The sequence below is a fragment of the Panicum virgatum genome, chromosome 9N, assembly GCF_016808335.1.
Source record: "Panicum virgatum strain AP13 chromosome 9N, P.virgatum_v5, whole genome shotgun sequence".
NCBI lineage: Eukaryota > Viridiplantae > Streptophyta > Magnoliopsida > Poales > Poaceae > Panicum > Panicum virgatum.
In genome coordinates this window covers 24,063,558-24,089,332 of record NC_053153.1, presented here as the reverse complement: position 1 = coordinate 24,089,332, position 25,775 = coordinate 24,063,558, and the positions used below count along the sequence as shown (strand labels likewise).

General features: G+C 41.8%; 1 protein-coding gene across 1 annotated transcript; it reads right to left on the bottom strand.

The window, feature by feature from the left end:
* Positions 1-175: 175 nt before the first annotated feature.
* LOC120691810 (UDP-glucose:glycoprotein glucosyltransferase-like) lies at positions 176-16,580 on the bottom strand. The gene is made up of 37 exons (XM_039975003.1): positions 16,179-16,580; positions 14,507-14,917; positions 14,275-14,428; positions 13,512-13,683; positions 13,222-13,295; positions 13,022-13,118; positions 12,746-12,858; positions 12,480-12,595; positions 11,647-11,704; positions 10,880-11,032; positions 10,324-10,422; positions 10,082-10,225; positions 9,669-9,737; positions 8,777-8,865; positions 8,513-8,675; positions 8,292-8,426; positions 8,115-8,217; positions 7,932-8,026; positions 7,733-7,845; positions 7,398-7,611; positions 7,098-7,166; positions 6,714-6,859; positions 6,232-6,333; positions 5,269-5,416; positions 4,610-4,666; positions 4,405-4,535; positions 4,227-4,315; positions 3,839-4,152; positions 3,670-3,762; positions 3,002-3,063; positions 2,606-2,708; positions 2,370-2,528; positions 2,110-2,250; positions 1,957-2,000; positions 1,758-1,872; positions 944-1,096; positions 176-841 (listed from the first exon to the last, which is right to left on the bottom strand). Exons 1-37 carry the CDS (start codon positions 16,355-16,357, stop codon positions 671-673), a joined length of 4,848 nt encoding a protein of 1,615 aa, XP_039830937.1. The 5' UTR covers positions 16,358-16,580; the 3' UTR covers positions 176-670.
* Positions 16,581-25,775: the final 9,195 nt, after the last annotated feature.

Genomic DNA, 25,775 nt, shown 5'->3' with positions numbered 1-25,775 from the left:
AATTTTGTACTAATTTTTCAAATTAAGATATTGTTTTGGAGAATTAGTACAAAATTTTGAACTAGAGAGGGTTGGAAAGGCACCTAATGGTTACCAATTGGCACCCCTAAGTTCTACACGAGAATGATCAAAACACGGAATTGGTGTGTTATGGATCCAACCGATAGCCACAGAATGACCAAATGTCATGGAAGAAAATTTCAATGTATGAAGTTCAAGCGACAAGCATCGTCTTACTGAGCGTCTTAACTGGTGACTACAAAATTCTCGGGCGTTTTAGCTCCCAGCCTGCTGTTGCCTTTGGACTGGCAGCTACCAACAAATTTTACAGCGTCACAGGAACCTCTGAAATGTTGACTGTTACACTGTATGCAGCAGACCAGATCTTCACCCCAGCTGACTCACATGTTAACCTATTCTAACAAGATGGTGACAGGTCTGGAAATGATTAGCGTAACCTCAATACCTGGCTTACGGTGCATGCCTCATGGTAAGAAACTTCAGGCGCAAAACCAACATAGTCCAGGACTCCAGGTCTAGCGTTTTGACGAATTCATATGATGTGGTACCTGCGTTTAGTTAGCCCTTCTGCTAGCTATGTCGTCAACTGCTGATTGCTGAGGCATCAGACCTTCAGTCAGTACGATAAAGACTGGAAAACAGCTATGGATCATAGCTCATCTTTCACATTCTGATCAGTGTCTTTATCACCGGGGTTCTGTGTCTCAGATGGTGGGGAAGTGGCTTCCGGAGGCTCAAGATTATCCCCCAAAATTCGTGCAGTAAACTGGCGTGCTTCACTGTCAAGCCCAGCCCACTCCGGAACTATTCTTCTAGCACCCTAGAAAGAGGGTGTAGAAGTTTAGCAAATCAGGAATGCTTGCAAAAAAGAAGGAAAAAAAACTCCTTTTTTGAAAAAAAAACTCCTGGACTGTAACATTACCTGAAGCTTTGGCTCCTTTGTCATTGGATTGTTGCATAGATCAATGGTCTTTGCTCTAGCCTTCGTGGCATTTCCACACCAAGATTCACACCATAGCCATTCTTGAGGAAGAGAGAATATAGGGACAGTATGTTGAGCATAATTTGGGAGATCCTGAATGTTAATGTGTTCCAAATAAGCATTGCAACATCACATTTATACAGATGCAATTATATAACATGGAACAGCTACTGAATACAGAATCTTATTCTGTCAGACATTCAAATCAACAAAACGCACTTTGTACTTGCTTTCAATGGATCTCATACCTTATGGCAGGGTTCTAAAAACAGGATTTTGCAAATATCCCGGCACACTCCAACAATAGGAAGTACTAGTCCCAGTGGGAACTGGCATTAGATCGTGTGGTTTGTATCATTGTATGTGATGACTGATGAGGTAAGTTTGGGTTGGAGGTGAAAGATAACGGTGCCCACTACATTACTTCCATCACCAGCAGGACTTGTCTGTGCAGCAGGAGGCCCTGATCACGTATAACTTCATTTTTACTGGAACGAAGATTCCCACTGCATTTCTACATTTTCCAAAGTCTATTCATTTCGAAGTTTTTAGTTTAGCAATGTCTAACATGCTGTACTCTTGCAAGCTTGCTTCTAAATTCAACATGAATTTCATCTAAATTGTACACCTATGCCCAGGCATGATCCTTACAGTCTCTTTATTAAAACGTCAATTTTCAAACCAGTGATCGATCCCATCAGTGGTCCTACTGTGTGCAAGGTAAATAAAATAGATGCATTAGGAATTCAGTTACCTGATCAAGATTAGAGAGACTGTTGGGGTCCTTGCTGAGTTGTTCATAGAAGACACGTAGAGTATCCCCAGCAGCAGTTTGCCGAAATTTGGCCAAATCAACAACATAAAGTGCACTGGAATACCAACAAGTTGTATTGTTTAAAAAAAACATTAGCAATAATTTAATTGCAGCATAATTGATGGAAAGAATCACCCACCTGATATGGTATGGTCTTCCTCGCAGATGATCTTTCCAAAAACCCTTCAAAAAGGGTAAAAAAAAAAAGTTTCAGTGAAAACAAGTACATTTTTATACTACCATGAACAATTTATGTGGCAGTAACATGATTTATCGTAAATAAGTGACTAACTTGCTTCCAAAATCGATAGCCATCCATGTCCTTGTTGTTATCGCAGAATGGAGTATATGCAAGTGGACGACCCTTCAGGTTCATGTCATATAGTTCTCCCATGTCTGCTCTCACAATTTGATCAGCATCAACAAAAATCACCTATACAGAAAGTAACATGGGAAGAAATTATTAGAACCAAATATGGCCAGATTGCTTTAATGTGCTAAAAATGATGAAATTGCACGGATCACACGATGATCACACCACGGAAAAAATACCTTCCTCAATGAAAGTGGAAATATGACATCCAGAAATAATATCTTATATGCCCATATAATTCTTTGCTTCTCTTTCTGCTTGTGTAACCATGTTGGCCATTTATATGTGATGAGCTCATATTCGAATCCATATTCCTGGGCCATGTGGGGTATGACATCCTGGCAGCAGGAAGGTTAGCAATAGATATGTCTAATATCCGTTAATTAATTAATCAATTCAGCCACAGTTCATGTACCTTGAACTGTGGAGATAGATAGTTCTTTATGAACCAAAACTTCACAGGCCTCTGCGTCTTCTTCAGAACACTCAAAATCATTATTTTGAGGAAACGCTCATACCTGCAACACAGAACTCAACTAAATCAAACGCTCTCATTACTTTTCAGAATGTTCATCGGGCACTGAACACAGTATGTTGCAAAGTTTGTATGATATAATTAACAATTAGCTCTAGGCCTCTAGTGACATTAAACTTTATGGGAGTCAGGTTTTGTTATGGTTCAATATGAAAAACAACCTGAATCATGTCATTTCTTCACCTTCGAAGACAGCAAGTGATTGGGTACACATGACATGACCACAAGCAAATCGGTAAAAAAAGAAGATAAAACATCCTAGAAATGGAGACTTACAGATGCCCAGAAGCAACAGAGAAAATGTTTATAGTCTCCCCGTGTCTTCCATCCTTTCGGTCCTGAATAAAGATACAGCAAAATTGTCAGGTATTCCTCTAGACACTAAATGTTAAATATAACCAGTAACATATTCTACAGGCAGTAACAGATTCTACAGGCATCCATGTAACTCTAGTAACTTCTATGGGTGGAATACTTGTTTCCCTACAAATAAATATCCATGATACTAGTATTTCACAGATCAAGTCAAGCAATGATATAATTACAGTTCACCATTCACTAATGTAAGCAAGCAGACAATTGAGCTTCCATACAATGTTCAGCTTTTTCCAAATGTTCGAGGTTTTCGCCTTCTCAGTATTCTCAAAGAAAGGTGCAATTACAGTTCAAAAGGAAAAAATAAATAAGGATCTGAATAGCTTTCTGAATCTCTCTCATTGTGTACCGACCATTTTGTACCTTTTAAGTCATCAGTGTACTTGTAGGCTGGTCTAGATCAGCAGAGTTTTTATGTAAACTATACTAGACTAGAATAATTGTATACACAAAATTCATGGAGTTTTGGTAGTATCCTTCAGGAGCACTATTTGGTTTTGCTGTTATATGCCTTGTTTGAAGTATGTGCAGTAAGATGAACCTAGATACCTGGAAATATAATTACTTACGGTGATTTTATCAGCTTTATTTTTTGATGATGTATCACCACTAATGAGACTAGAAGCCCATTTCAGAATATTGTTATTCCAGCCTTTGTTATCCTGCATTCAAAAATATTTTAAAAGAAGTGATCAATAGAGTTTCAAAGGTATGCTAGTACCAAAATAAGAAACAGACCATGTTTTCCTGAAAGTGGTAGTCATCCGCAGCATTTAGTAACTCCTCACGCTCCTTGCCTTTCTTCTTTTGCACTTCAATGTGCATTAGTTTGCCTCTCAAGCTATCAATGGCAATGAGTTTTGGAGGTAGCTCATATAGATCGGCACTACGGCCAGGAGCCAATTGTAGGTACCACACACCAGGGGAGACTTTCATCTGCCAGTAACCCAAGTTGGCCATGACAAGTGTGTCTACCATGTGTGGTCTTTGTTTTGTACCAAGGATAAACTGCAGACCACGGGGAGGGTCTCGGTCTTTTTCCATGCAGTGGCCTGAAAGAAATTTCTTTTCTTTGTTATGTGATTCACCGGAACCAAACAATGTCATCAAATGATCATACGCATACCTGTCAAGAGGAGAGCTTCAAGTTCAAATACTGCCTGCAAAGTTCTAACATCACCGAGATTCTCTAGAAGAATGTTGTCTAAATCATGGCTGCACATGGAGAACAACCAAAATAAGGTGATGTACTGCAGCATAAAATCATTTTCTGATGATTGCTTAATATTTGATGGCTAACTTACATGGCAACAACTGGTTCAACAAGCCATGGTTCTGGAACATCTATGTTCATTGTAAGAGTTTTTGAAAGTGGCATATTTGCGAAGAAAGCTTTAGGCCCATGTACAGAATAATCTGTATTGCTAAAATCATCCTGCATACCGAGTGATAAAACATTACTGCAGGTAATAGTGGTAATGAGCTAATCATTAGATATATGCCCCTTACCATTGATGGAAGAACAAATCTGTAGAAGTTCTTTAAGGGGAGATCTACAAGGGAACTCTGAAATATCAAGAAAGTTTACATCAAACATAGATACGATTATAAAATCATCTCTACGAATCAACAAGCTTAGGCATAGTAATTCTTTATAGCTTCAAACAAACTCTCCAACCATAAATTTCAAACAAATAAACTTCTGCAACTACAATTAAAAATGTTTGTAAAGTTGTACATAGCCCACTGATTTGCTAAAGATGCAGATCAAACAGATAGAATGAAAAGAATTATATGGGAATATACATACAAACCATGGAATGCAATATTACACCAATGTGTAACTGAACTCTATTACCATGGAATGCAATATTTGATAACACCATTCATATTCAGTCAAAAGGAAAGCTTGCGGGAAATAGAATTGCATGCGCAAGCACAAAATGCTCAGGCCGTTCAACTTGTTGCATTATCAGCTTTATTAACAACTGGGCCAGTTATGCGACCTAATATTCAATAGTCCCTACTAGCAGGAACAAGATGCCCCTATATAATTACTACTTGGTTCATTCTCAGACTAATAATTCAGATTTTCAAACTACACAAAAGCAGAGATCTGAGTCAACTTTGATGTAGAATAATAAACTAAGAAGAATAAGATTACATACAATAGGATTAAGTACAATCCTCATGCTCGGCTGAATCTGTTTCCAGAGTATGCGTAGAAGTGGGGCAAGTTTTTGCCCAGTGGGACTTAGTGGATCAATGACAGCATCAATGTGAATACTTGAATTCTCATTATTCAATTTGATGGCACTGCATGGCAGAGAAAAAGAATGCAACTGTAAGTTACCAACTAAGTTCAAAGAGTAGTCCATACTATAGTACAACTCAGTGCATAGGACTTAAAGCTTAGTTGAAAAGGAAAGCCTGCATCTGTGCTCAGTTTGTGGATTAATTTATTACTTCTCTTCACAATTTCAATGTTGAAAGCTTCTTACTTGTACAGATAAATGCAATTCAACAAAGTTTGGTCCTAAAAGCATTTCGATACACATAACAGCATTTATTAAAAAGAAAGTCCAAAAATCAAGCAACACAGCTGAGTACCTGACGGCATAACAGGTTTCATTGTCATGGTATTGAAGGAATATTCCAATTAAATAATGGACCAAAGACATAAAAGTTTGTGTTTCAATAAATAATTTCATTGATAATACATAAGCATCTAATACTAAAAAATAGAACTGCAGGAAATTAGAAATGGATGTGAACCACAGTTTTTTCTAAACCCGGCAAGTTTTAAGGACTTTATACTAGGACCATTCCTCCAAATTACAATGATTCACTTTCTACCAGGTTTCTCGGTTTTCACTAATTTGGTACTCGAACTATCTACTTGTCCAATTCTGTAGAGTTTTAAGGGAAACTAACTAGTTTGCAGACAAGTATAGCCGTAAAGGTTCCCCAGTTCCTCCTAAAGTTGTTTCGTTCAGTGATAGACCAGTTACCAGTGTGACCAGCATGTGTCATCGGTCTAGTATGACAATACCATGTTATGAAATAGCAATATTTGATAACAACATATGTTCCATAGGACACTTCTCCACGCAAAACAAATCAGGAAATACCTATGTTCTGCATGCAAAATTTCAAAATGTGCTCTTTCAGATGGCCTTTCACGAACAGACATTGATGATGAGACCAACATGGCGATGTCGCTGTAGAATTGGCTGCAAAGAAAGTACATTGATTGGGATTTATCAAAAAGAAAAGGGTGTAACATTGTATTTTATTTCTTATCATTCAAGATGAGTGTTCCTTCAGGGGCCAAATAATTTTTATATAGCAAGTATAGTGACCTTATTTAACTGTCGCCCAAAAGATAAAAAAAAGAACCAAACAAAAATGGAGAATAAAATCCAGAAACTTATGAGGTATCCAGACCAAATTGTCAACTACAGAGGAGCATAGAGCATAGTAAAAACATGTACATTACAAAATATTTAAGAATACACCAATCAGACTAGTCCATACATCATTGACTCCTTATGTGCAGCTAATTAAAGCCTTATAGAAAAGCTACTGGAACTATTGCATGCCTGATACTTACCTTGTCATGTCATCAGGGTCAAGACCAGCAAATTCAACCTCTTCAATTATTTCAAATATGTATTTTGTTCTCAAATCATACTCCATAGACTCGAGGAGACCTAAGTCATTGGCTAAAAATGGTTCTCCTTCATTCATAACAAAAACCTGAAAGTTAAAATGTAATGTAAGCATGAAACTACATAAGCTGCCTTAGAAATCAGTTAATATAAACCTTCCGGCTAAAATTAATTGTTTTCTTGAGCATATAATCCATGATAATCAAATAATGTATCTATTTGTAAACTGCACCAAGACCTACAGAAATACTAATAGGTAATGGCATGTTGCCAGCCACCAAGAATTATGGTTCATTAAGCTGGTCAACATGAACCATAAAGCTTACCCGTCCATTGGTTATGACAGCATTACTACCAAACACAAGCCCCAATTGCCCAAATAGGAAGTCAGATAACTGCAAAAGAAAAAAGAAACAAATGGTATACTTCTGTTTCATAGGAAACTGAAAGAGAAAAAAAAGCTGAAACATATGGAAAACTGTCCAGTTAGTGAGATAAAGTTGGTTTTTCATAATGGCGATATTAAATTGGTTAATACAGCTAATATACAAATTACCTATAGTTATGATTTACTTAAAGTGAGAAACCGAGAATATTGCAAAGAGTGGACAAACTCAGATACAGACCTTATCCATCCCTTTGGGAACTGTATCAGCAGAGAAACTTTTAAACCATGCTTTATAATCATCAACGGGCAAAGCAGTTTCAGCAGCTAAGCTATAGACCATTTCCATCATAGTTCTAGTCCAATCATCACCAGCAACTGAAGAGGCAGGCGTAGGTTGCGCTTCATAAAATTTCAAGAGCTCGTGCAGGAAGACCAATACCTTTTCTTTGTAGCTAGCACAAGAAAACCACTAGATTAGATTTTAAAAACTCACTATTATGAATCGCTAAGAACAGAAACAATTGTTTATACAATGCAGCATTTCCCCTGAAGTAAAGTTTATGAGGAACAAACCTGAAAGATGAAATAGTTCTATCAAAGATATCTTTCAGAAGTAGAATGGGCGGTGAACAACCACTGCGGACATATAGTAGCAGACCAACACGAGCTCTATCAGTCCCGTCCATCTATATGGCAAAAAGGAAGACAATATCAACAGAAACATCATGAACAGCACACTAAATAGGTATGAAAAGATATCTGCTGCATCTACCAGGTAACTTATGGCCTCATGAAGCAATTTTGTTCCAACTTTTGACGAAAGATCAATAGCAAGTAGATGAGTTACAGGTTTCGCGTCATCTGCAGCTGCAGACAGATTTGACAGCTATATGTGAACAGGAATATTCTCTGACAATGGATGACGAGATACAAGAAATATTAATAAGAAACATACTTCCAGGAGACTGTAAGTACTTCATGTCATTAAATACAGAGTCTTCCTGATGATACGATGCAAAGAGCGAAACAAATTTCTTCACTGCACTCTTGCCAGTAATCTGAAGGAACAGAATTCCATGATTATTGAATGAAAATCAATGTGGTGCATTTTTTCAGAAATATTTGTACTTACTGATGGGTTGTACCGCTTGTAGCTACTTTCCGACAAAAACTTCTCTAAAACATCTGTATGGGATTGGATATGCCCATAATAAACTTGTTCTTGAATCCTAGGAAGCTCGTCATTCATAGCATTCATGGTCGCATCCTTCAGCGAGTATTAAAGGCAGTAAAATGGCACATATTAGTTATTTCATCTAAAGATCTTATATACTTTCCTTAAGTAATAGTTACCTCATTTGATTCATGGACGAGTCCATTCATCAATAGACAACACTGCAGCTTATACAACCCAAGCTTGTGAACAAAACGAGAACTTTGTTCAGCCTCTTCCTTGTACATGTTATCTTTTTGTAACTTTAGCAGCACATCTTGTGGGTGAGATTTAGCACTTGACCTGCATATTGCCAGAAACAAGCAATAGAAAAAGAAAAAAAACATAACAATTCTGCTAGGTCAATAATCTCCAAAACAATATAATCCAGTGAAAATGCTTACAATAATGAATCAACAAATGCCCCTTCAACATGATGAGCTTCAATAAGATCTTCACTGTAGTAATCTTCACCATTCCTTGATTTATGTATCTGTCGAAGGTAAAAATAATATAAGTTTCAGAAAATCTACAGGCAGTATAATTTGGATGATTATTAACAGTGCAAAAGAATTGAATTATGGTTTTTTTACAAAAGAACAATATTATGGTTCTACTAGACCATAATAACAGTACTGTAATTAAAAGAGGCTATAAAACATCCATTGTCAAACTTGCCGAACAAAGAAATATGAACTCTTGACCAACACACATAGCTAGGCAATCATTTTCTTAGTAGGATTTTCAAAACAACAAACTATCAACCAATAATATCTCAAAAAACGTAAAAACAAGGCAGCAAAATAGGGCGTGGTAGGTATAATAAGAGTAGCTTGGGACATTCAGTTAAAAATTGGTGGATTGCCCAGAATTTGGGGACAAATTGGGCGAACAATCATGGCAGGACATATACAACTACCAACTTTTAATAAACAAGAGAAGGGCCATTTCAGCACAAATTGGCATGCGGCCACACAAACCAGTTCAGCCTACAGTGATTGCAAATATGCAGTGACTTGTCCAACACTTCTATTCAGGATGAAACTGAATGCCTTCACTATTCAGAGGGGCAAAAAATACCGATGTGATAAGCATCTTATGCTAAAACCAAGTTGACTTATATGCAAAGCTCACCTTTACAGGCATCAAATTAACCTAGAATACAAAACTACTGAACACAAACAAACATTGAAATAACTGAACCGCACAAAATATTATCAAGAAGCAGCTAGAAATTATCTTTACGAACAGGCTCCTTGTTTCAATTATAACTGGGAACTCAATTGGTTCACTCACATTGCTGAGGAATTCAAATGCCAACTGTGTTGAGTATGTTTCCTTGATGTACAGGAAAAGCCTTGTTATCTGTAAATAGGAGGAAAAAAGTTAGTAAAGTAGCACAAGTACCTTTAATGACACAAAAAAAATCTAATCCATTTTATGTACACTGGAGGGCATTATTCCTGAAAATAAAAAATGGACATCATGCCTATAATACATATGAAGAAAAAAGTGGCTGTGTACTTTCATCATCATTCATATACCTAAACAGCACTAGTGATAAAGGCCAGGAAATAAGGTAAATAGTCAACCCCAACATAAGGATGTTTTATGATATAATGTAAAGCAAGTGACTAATTTTTTTCTTCAAAACAACAAATACTCAAGAAATTGCAGTGAAAAAATATTGAAAATAAACAAATGATTACCAAAATGGAAGTGTCTTCTCCATCATTTAATGGAAGACTGCCATCACTTTCTTCAATGACATTGATGAGCCTTGAAGAATACATTACGATACCAAACCTTATAGGGACATTATCTTGATAGAGAGATAGGACCATGTCAATGGTCTGTATATTTTAAAGAGATACAGAAATAGACTAGACGTCAATAAATAATAGAAGTACACAAAGAATAAGAAATTCAAAGAGGTAAGCGAGAGACTAGCCTCTGCACCACAGGCTGAAGCAGGATCAAACACATAAACAGCATGGAAGAGATTTTTACGGATGTAACGCATCTGACCAGGGAAGACTGGCATCAATAGCTACACAGGAAAAAGGAGAGAGACCATCATTAAATTAATAAATTGCACAAGGTAATAATGGCTGTAGTTGCATGAGACAATATGACTAAGGGATACACAAAAGGGAAAGCCAGTAGCCAAGTAGATTGAATAGCATAAGCAAAACAACTAATCTGCCAACTTTGATAGGAATAGCAAACAGAGACTCCTGTTGACGACCATGCAAACTAAAAAATGATATTGGAGTTGATAGTCCGTGAAATTTATGTGAGCCTATCTAAGAGGACATGGTTACAAGATATTAATATTTCTCATTAACAAAAAAAAAGGATATTGTAGTTATGGTACCCTATGCGCCTAAAGGCATGGAAAGATATATTGCAACTTCTTATTTTCTTGGCAAACTGGAAAAGCAAAGCAAAAAACAAAATGACAATCTCCACTCAATGGCGCCAAGAAAATGAGAAGCGATTAAAACCTCCTGGATGTTGCTTCTCCATCTTCTGTACATGTCATCTTCCTCCAGGTTATTAAGATAATGCACATGAGAAGACCGAAAGTCAACGCGAAAGGAATTAGATTCTGCTGGTGGAGGAGCTGACAGGATCTTGCGGGCAGCACTTTGAGGCAACTGGTAAAGATTAGACGTCAATTAGAAAATAACTCTCACTCAGTGAAAAATTGAAAATACATCTCGAATACTAGAAAGAATAACAGAATTGCAGAAAAAATCAGGAGTAATTTAATTTCATGCTAAGATGACAAAATATGGCTTTTTGCCCAAAATCAATGATCATACTGAATATGAATATGAATATGATTTGAGTAAGGTGGGTTTATTGTTAATTATCCAGGATATGATACTACGCTTTTGAGTTGTTTATCGTTAATAAGGATGACTATGATGCCCAATGGCACCATTTGGAAAAAGAAATTATTCCACAATCCTAACTAGAGAACAGAAATGTTGTTTATCGTTTTACAAATACATTGTCCTGTACTCCTTTTAATATTCTGAATTTGTAAAATACATTGTACTGTGCTCCTATTATAATATTCAGAATTGACGTTAATTACTAAGACAAATGGTGTATCGTCAAACAAAACACTTTTACGGTTTAAATGCACCACAACTAGCAAAGCAAAATAGTGGTATCAGAACACAGAAGTTCTGTAACAAGCATTGAAAAAAAAAAGCTGGAGTGAAACAAAAATAGTACTCCCAACATATTTCTTAAACTTCACCTTTAACCGGGCGAACTGATCAGCCAGGGATAATTCTCCGTGGACCATATCCATTAACCTATCGAATAAGTCATAATGAAAAATAAAATATCTACTTTAGGATCATATTGAGTATCAGACAGCAAAATTGATAATCATTTTTGTGAATCGGCTATACAGAGTCAGGAGATTAGTGTAAGCTTGGCCCAAAAGAAGATGAAAACAGAACACATCAGCAAATACAGAGAGTGTGTGCCTGGTAGAATATCATGGCTGAAGTGATACAAGGAAAGATGGGGAACATTAGCTTGATAATAAGCCGGGTACATAGTTGGAAAAATGTCAGGATCTGCTGGAGAGAAAAAGCAAATGAACTGACAAGAATTATCAAGCAAACTCTGCTAACAAATCCTCCTGAATAAGTGGACAGATTTGCGAGGGATTTATAAGCAACTCTTGTGCCACTGTCATCTCAACAACAATTGTTTGTAATCAGCTAGTTGGGCGTATGTTCTTTCCTTTTGGTTTGGATGTGACCCTGTGGGTGGAGATTTGGGTACGTGGCATTTCCCTTTAAAAGAGACAATATAATAATATGTTCCAATATCTTTGTTTCATTATAAGTTTGGAACCGTCAGAATTGTGATTATGCATTAGCCGCTGCATAGTTTCTAATGGAAAGCGGTGTGGGATCACTATCCAGGAGTTCAAGGGTACATTGATTGGAGTATATTTTGGCATGCTAAGGCAGGAAGCAAATAGCTAAGGTGCTTGTAGTTGTAGCTAAGCAAGGTTTAAAAAAAAGAGTAAAATAATCAGAAACAACACTATCCAGAAAGAATGTTAGAACATACAGGTAGAGATCAAGATCCTCAATATTAATCAAAGCACCATTCAAAGCCATCAGTGACTTGCCAGGTGGAACCATTCGCTGATTTGCAATAATTTCATCTTTAATGGAATTGTCAAGCTGTAGAAACATGGTATTGTTGTCAGTAGTCATCAAAGCAATTTCATGATTTGTATGGATGCATTGGAAATAAAGTAGAGAAAAAACATATTAGTCATCATTATTTATGTGCATATATCGATGTTTAAAGTGAGTACGATGTAACAGTACCTTCATTCGTGATAGTGAAGAAACTATACTTGGGAAATTTTGATTTATTTCCTGCATTGACTGTAAAGGATCCGATGCTTGAACGATCCGCTGTGCTGTCTGATGACCCAGATCTGCAGTGTGGAGCAGACGGGAAATAAAAAGGTGCTTTTATAATGTAAAATGATGCACTAGAAGTTTTCCCGTTCAAAAAATGATGTGCTCGCTGTTGGACAACCAAAAATGCAGATAAATCTGAGCAATAGTTATCAATTTATGGCAAGTAGGCAACAATACCTTTGAGTTCCCATACTTCAAGTGTGTCAGATACTGTTGACGACAACAGATAATCTCTGAAGGCCATAATCTCAGCATTTAGTTCCGGCTTCCGTTCCTAGAAATCAATATAAAATACATACAAATAATAATCAACACTTCTTTATTTAAACATCGCATTGAAATTCCAATAGTTAAGCTGCTATCTGAATAGAACAAACCAGAATCTTGGAAAATATAAACCCTCTGACTTCTTGACTGAGGTCTTCAGTCTTAGGATCTTCTAGAGGAACACCTGGAAAGGAAACAAATGACAGGGATCAATCAGAACGAAATTAAGGAAAGAGAATCAGGGCTCAATCAGCCAAAGACACAATCTTTTCTACTTTTGCTACTTTTCCGCATGACACATATTTACTTGATAATTCTATGATTTTTCGTTTTCAGAAAAAAAGAACTAAGAAGCAATCAGTGCATCTTCTGGTGCAAAGAAAACAGCTAGCAGAATTACCCTTCTTTATAGCAGTGTCATCCATGGCTTTGTATTCCATGTTTTTTAGGGCAAGCTCTACCCCATAACCACTTAAGGTGACTGCATCTAAAGCACCAATTGAACCACAAAAGCTAGATGTAGCCTGACATCCAGATGGTAGGACAGGGCGCAGAGCATACCTGACTTTTCCCTATGAACAGCGTATACATCAAAATTAGACAAACCAAGCATGAAGAGGATGCCAAATTAAAACATACACTAGATATTGATAGCAAATATCATTTGCACGCTGAATTTAACAGAGACATTCATGACTATATCGCCATTAGAAATGGTAAGGTGAGGAAAACATGTTGGGTCCTCAACAAATTACATCATGATTGTTCACCAAACCCTATGCATGTACTTCTTGTTCAGGAAAATGCAAATAGAAATAGGAAGTATCTTAAGCAAAAACAAGGTACCACATCGTCAGAGAGGTATGCATGATTAATAGAAGTACAAACAATAAAGCCATCACATCAATTACTGCTAATGTGAAAAAATCATTAAGTTCTCTTGCCATGTGTGGGACTTTGGGAGGTGAACTCAAAAGAAGCAATAGGCTATCAACGTGTACATGTTAACGAGATAGTAGAAACATCTCTAAGTCAGTATATGTGGGAAGATAGCTACCAAACAAATAATGACCTTGTATTATACCTAATGGTACCATTTTCTACGGTTTGTTATTTCCTGATGATCTCATGTGTACACCCTCAAAACAGGCATGCTATGTTACCTGTTTTGATGCTTCTGCTAGTTGAACATGCAGCTCTTTGAAGCATTTTGTCCCGACAGCCCCATAAAATATAGCAACTGGAGCGGTAATATTTGCACGAGGATATACATGGTCAAAGTCAAAGAGTTCAGGTTGTTCGGTGGAGTCCACAGCTCTGTTCAACAAATATTCTGAGTTAACCATTTTGCAGCCTGGGCAAGGGGAAAAATTAAGGAAAAGGGAAGATACTTACAGCTTGCCCAAGCCCTCCAGCCATTCATGTAGATCGGCTGAATTGAACAGCAGAACATTCCCTGTGTCCACCCAGCAGCAAGTTCCTCCAGAAGAGTTAGGACCTACAGCCTCATCAAAATTTTCTCCAGTACCATGACCAGAAATTTGCCCTGGTGAATCCTTAATAGAAACCGAAGATAATGACTCCTCTGCAAGCTGCCTGTAAAGCACTAATCTTGGCGATGCTGATCGAAGGGTAAGAGAAAACTCAAAAATCGAAGAGAGTGGCTCATTGAGTAGTGTGCGGGCGTCCTCAACAATCTTCTGGGCACAGCATTTTGCCGTCAAACATTCAGAGCCTTTGTCCAGTTCCTTCCAGTGGTTGACAAAATCCCAAAACAGATCCTTCCTTTCTTTTGAAAGTAATTCACTAACAAACGTGGTAAACAGAAGATTTATTAAGGTGTTGTTTGGAACATAAGTAAAATTGATCGACCAACACCGATGCTGCAAATATTACTTAACATGAACTACACTATGTTTATGTTTCCTCAGGTCCACAGGTGCAAAATCAGAACCATACAAGAGAAGAGTATATGCTAGATCAGTCTAACTGCATATTCCCACAAAGGAGAAAAAAAAACTAGGTGCGGGTTTGACAATATTACCATATTATGCCCACAGACTTACTTATTTGGCTTATTGGTTGTCAAAAGAAAAGAAAAAATTTGTCTTCTTTAGATAGTAGAGTTTTGGATCAATCCACTGATGCTTCTCCAGAAAATAAAATAGGATTGGTTGCATACATAAGTGCAATCAATCTAGCTTGATGTTAGTCCAATACCTAGCATCTGACCGAGTGTCTCAACTCAATTTCGGATAGGCCACGAGATTGATGTCATAATTTGACATTTTGACTAGAGTACTAATTAAGGATGAACGGGCACCAAAATTTCACTTAATTTCATCCAGGTTTAAATCATCTTTAAAGATTCAAACAAAGCATCTACACCATTAACAAATGGATCTTATGTATATGAAATCATTGCAGTGAATTTTGCATCTTATGCTTAAGATGCAAACGTATGGCCTAAGGAAACAATACATATAATACTAGTGTGAGACAGTGCCAAAAATTTTCATACTAAGATGAAGCTTTAAAAATATGAATCTAATAGTATGTCGACAGCACAAAGAAACAAAAAATACTATCAGAACAGGCATGCTATGTATATTGTTCTGTAGAATTTAATATTTTGTACACCACTTTAACGAAAAAAAAAGATCACATAAACCACCAATGTTGCAATATACTATATTCAGTTCTGGAAGTATCAATGTTGCAATATACTAGTAACTTGGGGCACCCGTCTATCACAACCCACATCAAGCGCCACATGGTCCTTGAGTGTTCCATACAACCATGGTACTAGTGCACTAACCAGTTGCTAACAGTCCAAAGGAAAACAAGGAACCTAGCCGATTTGAATTCCATTGAAATCAGCTATTCAACTCAAATTTCAAAAAGAAAAACAATTGAAACAGTAGATAGCTTCCATCTAAAGAGTAGCTCGGGCTCTCAATGCTAAACCTCAGTGACCAAAGTTACTAGTAAAACGCAAAAGGCTTTCATATCACTATCAAACAGAGCCACCGAAACTACCAGCGAACACAGCCAAAAGCAAACGCACCTGGCTTCGAGCAGTAGCGGCGTGCCGGCCCACTTGGCCCGAAGGGCCACCTGCACGTTCTTCTGCCTGCGGATCTCGGCCCCCGCGCCGCCCGAGGCCAGGCCTCCCACGAGCAGAACCGAAACAAGCACCGCCGCGGCAGCCGAAACCCCAGATCGGGCCCCTCGCGCCGCCGCCATGTAGGCGAGACGCGTGCCGACCCGAAGGCCCTCTCGCCGCTCCGATCCGATTGGCTACACGGAGGCGACGGCGGCGGCAGATAAACCCCGCATCAAGAGGATTTTGCGCGGGTCTTTGGGTTGTCGCCGGCGAGATGTGGAGCGCGGTGTGGGGGAGACTTCGCCGGAGACCTGGGGGTTGGGGGGGACAGGGGGATGGTGAAGTCTGAAGTGGGAGGCATTTAAAGAGGCCGTGCTGGCCGTTGGATCGATTATGCACGGCGGATCATTTTTCTTTTTTTTTCTTTATAAAGGAGTAGGACTTCATTTTTGGAATTTGACGGCTTCCTTTTTTTCCCCCCGCTTTGGGAGGATGCAAACATCATAGTCATCGTTATTCCGTTTGTCTAATACAGTAGTAATGCTCTACTGACACTGTCTGAAATCAGCAAACCGCAACAGTTTGAATTTGGAAATGTGAAATCCAGGATACGATTATGTATATATATTGGATCGGAAGCGATGATGTGTATTGTGGATAAATTTTAAATGCGAGGATCCGTCATATTGTAAGACGGATTGAGGAGTAACTCAAAGTGTGTCATCCAGAAACATTATAATAGGTCAAACAGAGAAATAAGATAAGGAAGTCAACCTTAGTACATAAGGATGCTGGGAGAGAGTAATTGATAATATCTAGTGTTGTTAAGACATCTTTTTGAAATAACTTAACGCTTGCAGAGAGGTTAGGCATAGGAGTATTTGTTAAGTAAAGGAGAAGAACATTGGATCTTTTTTTTGCGAGGAAAAGAACATAAGATTATAAGAACAATGACATGCATGCACATGTCTTACCACGTAAGAGCAACCTTTGAAACTTAGAGTCGGGTGGAGTCGGAGATACAGCACCTAAAGGCTGGTTTGGTTTGGCGTGCTGCCAAATAAACAACACCGTGTTCGCTTGGTTTGTCAGTCAACCAGCCAACAATAATGTTCTTTCATACTAAATCAGCCCCAGCCACCAGCTAATAGCCAGTCAGCAGTACTGTTCTCTCATAACAAATCAGCACCAGCCATCAGTCACAGCCAAGCGAACACTGCGAATGTTTGGTTCATCTGAAATTTATTTTAAATTTTATCATATCGAATGTTTGGATGCTAATTAGAAATGTTAAACATAGACTAATTAAAAAATAAATTACATAATATCTAGACTAATTTATGAAATGAATCTATTAAATCTACTTAGTTCATGATCAGCTTATATAATACTACAATAAACATGTCACACCTATAAAAAGTGGCACTAGTACCAGCAGCTGGAGCCGTTAGTATCGGCCGAGCGTTCGAAAAAATGTGCTAGGATAAATGCGCGTGCAGAATTATGCCCTTACGCGTAGTCTCCTCTACCATCCCACTCACACAGCACATGTGAGTACATAGGAGATGCTACCCTTTTGAAGTAACCAGGGCGGACCATTTAGTACCGGATCATGATTATTTAGTATCGGTTTTTTAACATCACCCGGTACTAAATTGTGGCATTTAGTACTGGATGGTGTTATGGTTTGGTATTAAATAGGTGGGCCCCCGAGAGCCATTTAGTACCGGGTCATAACACCAACCGGTATTAAATGGTAGCATTTAGTACCGGATGGTACTCGCAGCCACGTCGACCTTCTGCACTCCGACGGCGGCCCCTAAGCTGTGCTGCACCGGCCGCCTGCCGCCCGACCGCACGACGACGCGCACTGCGCTCGCCGACTACCCGCCCGCCCCTGCACTGTGCTTCACTGGCCGCCCGCCGTGCCGGCGTCGCACCCCGTGCTCGCCGGCCACCCGCCCCCTCGACGTCTTGAGCCGCGACAGGCACCCGCGCGGTGTTACGCCTCGCGCTCGCGCGCGATAGCTGGTCGCCGCCGTCGATCCCACCGCACGGCCGCGACCTCAACGCAGAGCAGTGCGAGGAGGTGCGCACGAGCGCCAGCAATCTCCTTGTGGGTGCGCGGCAGCTGCGCTTGAGGTCGTTGACCTGCTTCTGCAGCTGGCAGGGCGCCGGCGGCCACCGTGCTGCCCACCGTCGGAGATAGAGAAGAAGATATGAGCTCTAACCGATTGGGTCAGGGGCAATCTGGGTACTTCATGTGCCCTGTAAAATGGAAATAAGAAAGAAATTTGTAAAATTGAGAAAAGGAGGAGAAACCCCATATTTTGAAAGAATTTGCGTGTTCAATGTCATATTTTAAAAGGATCGCGAATTTAATGTCAAATCGTGTGAGTCCCGCATATTTGATGCCAACTATCAAAATCTCTCGGCCCCCATCAGTCCAGTCCTCCACTCTCCGGGCTCCAGCCGCAACATAAGCCGGCGTCGGCGGCGCATCTCGACGGCCTCCGCCCGCCGGCCACCAGCAGGTCGCCGTCGCGTGCAAGTCCGCCTCTGCCTCCACCTCCGTGCGTGGCTGCGTGCAGGTCGCCGTCGCGTGCAGGTTTGCCTCCGCCTCCGTGTGTGCAGATCCGCCTGCGCCTCCCACGCAGTCCACCTGCCGCCTCCCCGCTCCTCTTCTCCAACATCCTTGTCAGCACGGCGGCCGATCTCCTCGTCGTCGAGCTGCAGGCCAGCAGCGCCTGATCTTCCGTGTTGGCATCAGCATCTGGTGCCAGCGTGGGTGTTGCTCCTATTCATTCTTGGCGTGGCGTGGATTGGTGATCAGGTTGTTTGCTATTCTAATTATTGCTGTTGTGGTGTCAATCGAAGATCTGCATTGTTGAATGCTTGGAATGATTATTCTTTTGTCCGTGTCTCAAGTGCATATGTTGAACCTTTCTTGCTGTATTTCTCCTCGCCAATACAAAACTGTGTTCTTCCCTTCTTGCGGTTATTTCGGTAAATCGGGGTTACCCGAACCCGAGCCCGAATTGTCGGGTACCCGAATTGTCGGGTACCCGAAATGTCGGGTTTTCAATATTTCAGACAATTTTCGGGTAACAATTTTCAAAACCCGAAATTTCTAAAACCCGAAAAATCCGACTTGAAATTTTCGGGTTACCCAAATGCCCACCTGTCGCTGCGGGAAATGGGCGACTACAAAACTACTCGATTGCTCGTTTGTTGTGTGCTTGATCGGATATGGTCTAGCACGCAAAGACTCGAGGATTTAGACTGGTTCAGGCCAAATGTGCCCTATGTACAGTATGGGGGGGTGGTGTTTTTGCTCTATTGTTCTCGAGGCCGGATGCTCAAAGTTCAGAGGGGAGCTTACAAGCTAGTCAAGCAGTGTTGAACCTCTAGGAGTCCAATCTTTTCCTACATGGGGGGCTTTTCCTTTTATAGTCCAAGGTGGGGCCCTATTTACATATATCTTGCGTTGTGCCCTGGCACCGTTGGGGTGTCCTTTGCTCTTATCTGCCGTCGGGGCCCACTCGGTCGGTCGGGAGTGGGTAGGTTCGATCCTGGCGATCTTCTTGGGCAACGCGTTCCCCTGGCGCTGTCCCATCCTGGCTTAGTCGAGGCGGCGCGACTACTCAGATGGTCGTTCGGGGGTCTTCTCCGATCTTGTCCGCCGAAGCCTACGTCCCTTGTCTGCGGGGCGATCTCGCGTAGCTCCTGTCACCGGACGGCGCACCCGGTGAGGGGTGTCTTGCCGAGGTCTGCTCGGGGGCGTCCGCTCACGCTCGCTGGCGTAATGAAATGGTGCACAGAGGCAACCATCATTACAGTGGGAGGGAGGCAGCGTCTGTGGATGCCCCCTCCCGTTGTGTCGCGGGGCCCGCGCGAGCGGCGCTGTCCCCTTGTCAGGGAGTCCAGCTGTCTAAGCCCTTGCCGCAAAATAAGGGGAGCTGGCGTCCCGGAGCCTGCACGAGGCCTATCTTGGCCGGTACGCCTGTCAGGTGGCGCGTCGTTCTTGGAGCGCACGTCCCGGGTCATCGACATGGCTCTGACCCGGGGCGCTAGGTCGGGGGGCCGCCACGTGTCCCGGGAGGTCGAGCTCCCGGACTCATTGGCTTAGCAGCGAAGGCCGCTCCCCGCGCCGGTAATGTAGCAGCACCGCCCAAATTAAACAGGCTTAAGTGCGCTAACCATCATCTTTATACTTAATCAAATTACTGTGCACTTAAAACGGTGTAATCTGACAGGCTGTCGGGTAAATCCCGATTAACTAATGTACTCCAGGATCACAATTGCACTAGCAGACCCGTACGAAGACGAGCACAGATGATACCAGCATACAGAAATCTTCAAATTAATTTACAACACAGGTTTTACATAAAAGCTTTAAGTACAAGCGACATAGTTCAAAACACAGCGGAAGTTTAAAATCTAGTTCGAAATACATTACGATATCCACGACGACGATACAAGGTGAGCTCCACATCCTGCCCACCGATGTGATGCTAACCTGCCCGATCTTCACGGAGAAGATGGGGCCCACTCGACGGTCCAACCCGGAGGAAGCGGCTGTCCAATCCAGGACGCGCAGACCTCCTCGAAGTCAGCGGGAACACAACCTGCTCAAGAGGGTTACAACAACAACCCTGAGTATATTAATACTAAGCAAGGCTTACCCGACTTTGGGTATACTTAGCCCATTACCTAGACATGCAAGGCTTTTTGGCTCTGTAGTTCTTTTGCTGAAATGTGCTAGGAGTGAATCCTTACTTTCAATATTTTAGCTCCATTTAGTATATCAAGTATTAACTAAATTCGCCTAATCATCTAGAGCACACATGGTAGATCGGATTAATTCTTCAAAACAACAGATAGCATTCCGCCTTCACCTTTCAAAGCTTATTCCACTTCTTACTACGATGTGACGCAGTGACCAAGGTTCTCTTAACCGAGAGAGATGGCGAATCGATCCGATTTAACCGTGCAAGGTGGACCTAACTCACACGACACGTGAAAACCCCGTCGGACCACACACGTCAACTGTTCTCATCATCACCCCGACGTCTGAATCACGCCTGCCAAAACCCGGGTGAAGGGTCCCTCACGGCGAACTCCCAGAGAACCCGGAGGCGGCATACTATCCAACACCCGCCATCATTCCACTCCCAGAGTAGCAGGTCGCGATTCAAAGTATCGTTGCAAATCAGGTAATTAGCTTACCGGTTTCGATACAACTCCTAGAACATAAATGCACAAATACTTAATTAAACATTAATATACGGAATATATGGGTTATGCTCTGGGGCTTGCCTTGCAGGTCAGCGGGGTTAACGAGGTCTTCTAGAGCGTGCTTAACAGCGTCCTCCTGCTGCTCTTCTGCTTGTGGCTCCTGGACCGGCTCAGCGATCAACTCGTAGGCGACTTCGTTCGCGGCGTCTACATGAATAAAAATACGCCATGCAACCGTTAAGACACAGTGCGATGCATGAGTGCTTATGATGCGATTCCAAAGTTCAACTCATTTTAGCCTGAAGTGTTTCCTTCAAAACAACAACTACTAAACTTGCTTAGCATGGATTAAAACAGAGGTTTGCTTTGCTAAGGTTACACATGCATGAAACAATTAACTAACAACATTAAAAAAAAGAAAAGAGCATAGCTAGGGGCAAAATAAAAGCAAAAACCTAACTTTCATACATGTTCTAGCAACAAAAAAATTTACCAACTTAACGTGATATTGATAAAATATGCCATCTAATTTTTCCAACATTTATTGTTGCTCACAAAGCATTTAATTAACCCTAGCAAGGTAAACGAAACATAAATAGATCTACACAAAAGTGCACAACACCAGCACATGAAATTTTTATAGTGGATTACACATATAAGGAGTAAGCCACTGCGAATTTTTCATAATTTTTAGAGCAACTGGTAATAATTAAACTAGCTTAAACACAAACTGAATTTTCATCAAGGCAAAAGTGACATTTCACATGTACAAGTATTTTTCCTCTGAAGATCTTGATTTTATAAACCTAACAAAATTTGTTTGGCATTTTTCGCATTTTTCAGTGAATTTCGATGCAATTAAGAAATTACAGCCGAAATAAATAACTAAAACTGAAAAACATAAAGAGGGGGGCTGACAGCCGGGCCCCACTTGCCAGTGGGCGCCGGCCCAGCTGCCATTCCCCCCCTCCCCTGCTTCGCCTGCTCGGCCAAGGCCGGCGCAGTGGCGGCGCAACCCCGCCGGCGGAGCGGCGCGGCCCGGTCGCAGCCAGGGCGGGGCGGTGGGGCAGGGGCGCACGTAGGGCGGCCCGCGGCGGCGCCGAGGCAGGGGCGGGGCGGCGCAGGGCAGGACGTGCGGCGGCGGCAGCGTTCCGGCTCGGCCAGGGCCGGCCGGCGGCGGAGGCGGGGTGTACCGCGGCCAGGGGGCCCAGGCGGCCCTAGGGCGCGCGGCGGTGGCGCACAGCCCCGCGCAGGGAGGGCCGGCGGCGTGCCCGCGGCGGCGGCGGTACGGCCACGGCGGCGCGGCGGCGGCGGTGGCGCCGGAATCAAGCGGGGAGAAGGTCGGGGAGCTCGAGTAGGCCGCGGGGAAGCTCCCCGAGGCTCGATTTGGGGCGGAGGATGGCCGGGAGAGGGAGCTCGACGGAGAGGGCGAAGCTCGGGGCGGACAGCGATGGCGGATGGCGGTTTGCGGCTCGATTTCGGCCGGGGTGTGGCTCAGCCGAGCTCGGCGATGGCGGAGGAGCTGGGTGGCGAGGTGAGGCGGCTTGGGGCGCGAGGAAAGGAGCTGCGGCGGCGAGGGGCGACCGGCGCGACGAGCTCTGCTCGCTTCGGCTCGCCGTTCTCTGAGGAAGAAGAAGGGAGGAACGGGACGGGAAGCTTCGAGGTGTCCGCGAGGATAAGAGCGGTGCTCAGACGCCGAGGTCGGGCGCGATTGCCGACGCGTGGACGAGCTCGCCGGCGGCCACAGCGGCGGTATGGGCGGCGTACGAGCACAGTAGAAGAACAGGAGAAGCACAGTGAAGCCCAGTGACTCATTTTGAATGATTTTGACCCGTTTTTGACTGGCCAAAACTCAAAATTTGATATGGGAACATGAAATTTAGCCAAAATAAAAGTTGTAGAGCAAAAGAAGATCTACAACTTTCGTTTTGGGCGAAAGTCAATTTGGAGCTCGGATCATTGAGAAAAACGAGATCGAAAATGGCTAAGTAGATGTTTACTAAGCGAACGCGATTAGCGCTAACGACGAACTTGAGTCCACGATTAGCGAGTTAACTCGTGATTAGCGAGCACAATTAACACAGGGGTGTTACAGCCTTCCCCCTTAAAAGAATCTCGTCCCGAGATTCAGGCACGAGAGAATTTAAACAGGCGGGAAAGGTTCGAAGATGTAGTACCTGGATGAGCGTTTAAAAACTCCGAATACTTGGATTTCAGAAATTCCTCCTTCCCCCAAGTAGCTTCATCTTCGGAGTGATTACTCCATTGAACTTTGTAGAATCGGTTGGTGGTGCGACGAGTAACTCGATCCTTGCGATCAATAATTTTGATAGGATGCTCAGTATAAGTGAGATCAGACTCTAATTGAATCGAGTCACTTTCAATAACTTCAGTCGGAACTCTAAGGCACTTTCTGAGTTGTGATACATGGAAGATGTTATGAACTGCAGAAAGATTCGCTGGAAGATTCAATCGGTAAGCCACAGGACCGCATCTTTCCACAATTGGATATGGACCAATGTAGCGGGGAGCTAATTTCCCTTTTATTCTGAATCTTTGCATGCCTTTCCAAGGTGATACTTTTAAATAGACATGGTCACCGACTTTAAAGACGAGTGGATCCCTTCTTTTATCCGCATAGCTCTTCTGTCGAGACTGTGCAATCTTTAAGTTGGCTTGGATAAGACGTACTTGTTCTTCGGCCTCTTGAACCATGTCGGGCCCAAAGATAATTCTTTCTCTGGTTTCAGACCAATTGAGAGGTGTACGGCACCGACGACCATACAGTGCTTCGAATGGTGCCATTTTGATGCTCTCTTGATACTATTATTATAAGAGAATTCAGCTAACGGCAAACATTGATCCCATTTCTGTGGGTTGGCTAAGACACAAGCACGGAGCATATCTTCTAAAATCTGATTGATTCTCTCCGTTAGGCCATCTGTTTGAGGGTGGTAAGAAGAGCTGCGAATCACACGAGTTCCTAAGCAAGTATGCAATTGTTCCAAAAAATGAGCAGTGAATTGGCTTCCACGATCAGAGATGATAGTCTTGGGTATACCATGCAGGCATAAGATACGCTCAACGTATAACTCAGCATATCTTTTTGTGGAATAACGAGTACTGACTGGAATAAAATGTGCTGACTTGGTTAGTCTATCGACCACAACCCAAATAGAATCGTAACCCTTTTGAGTTCGAGGTAATCCGACGATGAAATCCATGCTGATATCCTCCCATTTCCATTCAGGCATGTTTAAGGGTTGAAGAGTTCTAGCTGGCCTGAGATGACTAGCCTTGACTCTCCAACAGATATCACACTCTGACACATATTTGGCTATTTCTCTTTTCATCCGAGTCCACCAAAATCGTTGTTTAAGATCTTGATACATCTTGTTGCTACCTGGATGGATTGATAACCGTGAAGTATGGGCTTCGTCTAGAATTTGTTTTCTGAGCTCAAAATTCTTAGGCACTACTAATCGGTTCTTGAACCACAACACATTCTCAGTATCCTGGTGGAAGCAATTCACTTTAGGGTCTCCTTCTGATAGTCTTATCTGAATTTCCTTCACCCCTTTATCTTGCTTTTGTGCCGATATGATGAGGTCCCGAAGAGTAGGAGTAAGCTCTAGATGAGCCAATGTGCCAGGTGGTACGATACTTAAGTTCAGCTTTTCCATTTCAAAGCAAAGGGATTCGCTTAATGGTATAGCTGAGATGCAATGACAATGAACTTTGCAACTTAGCGCATCGGCAACTACATTTGCCTTGCCAGGATGATAATGCACTTCGAGCTCATAATCTTTAATCAGCTCAAGCCATCTTCTTTGACGCATGTTCAAATCAGCTTGAGTGAAAAGGTATTTGAGATTCTTGTGATCAGTATAGATGTTGCACAACGTACCCAGAAGATAGTGTCGCCAAATCTTTAAAGCATGGACCACAATTGCTAATTCAAGATCATGAGTGGGATAGTTTTCTTCATGACGCTTGAGTGATCGAGATGCATAAGCAATCACTCGGTTCTCCTGCATCAAGACACAACCGAGTCCTGTGCCCGAGGCATCACAGTAGACATCAAAATGTTTTGTTGTGTCGGGCTGGGCCAAGATTGGAGCTGAAGTGAGAAGTGTTTTCAATTTCTGAAAGGCTTCCTCACATTGGATACTCCAATAGAATTTGACACCCTTCTTAAGAAGTTCAGTCATCGGCTTTGCAATTCTGGAGAATTCTGGGATGAACCGACGATAATAACCAGCTAACCCCAGAAAACTACGGATTTCATGAACAGAAGTTGGGGCTTCCCAATCTAGTACA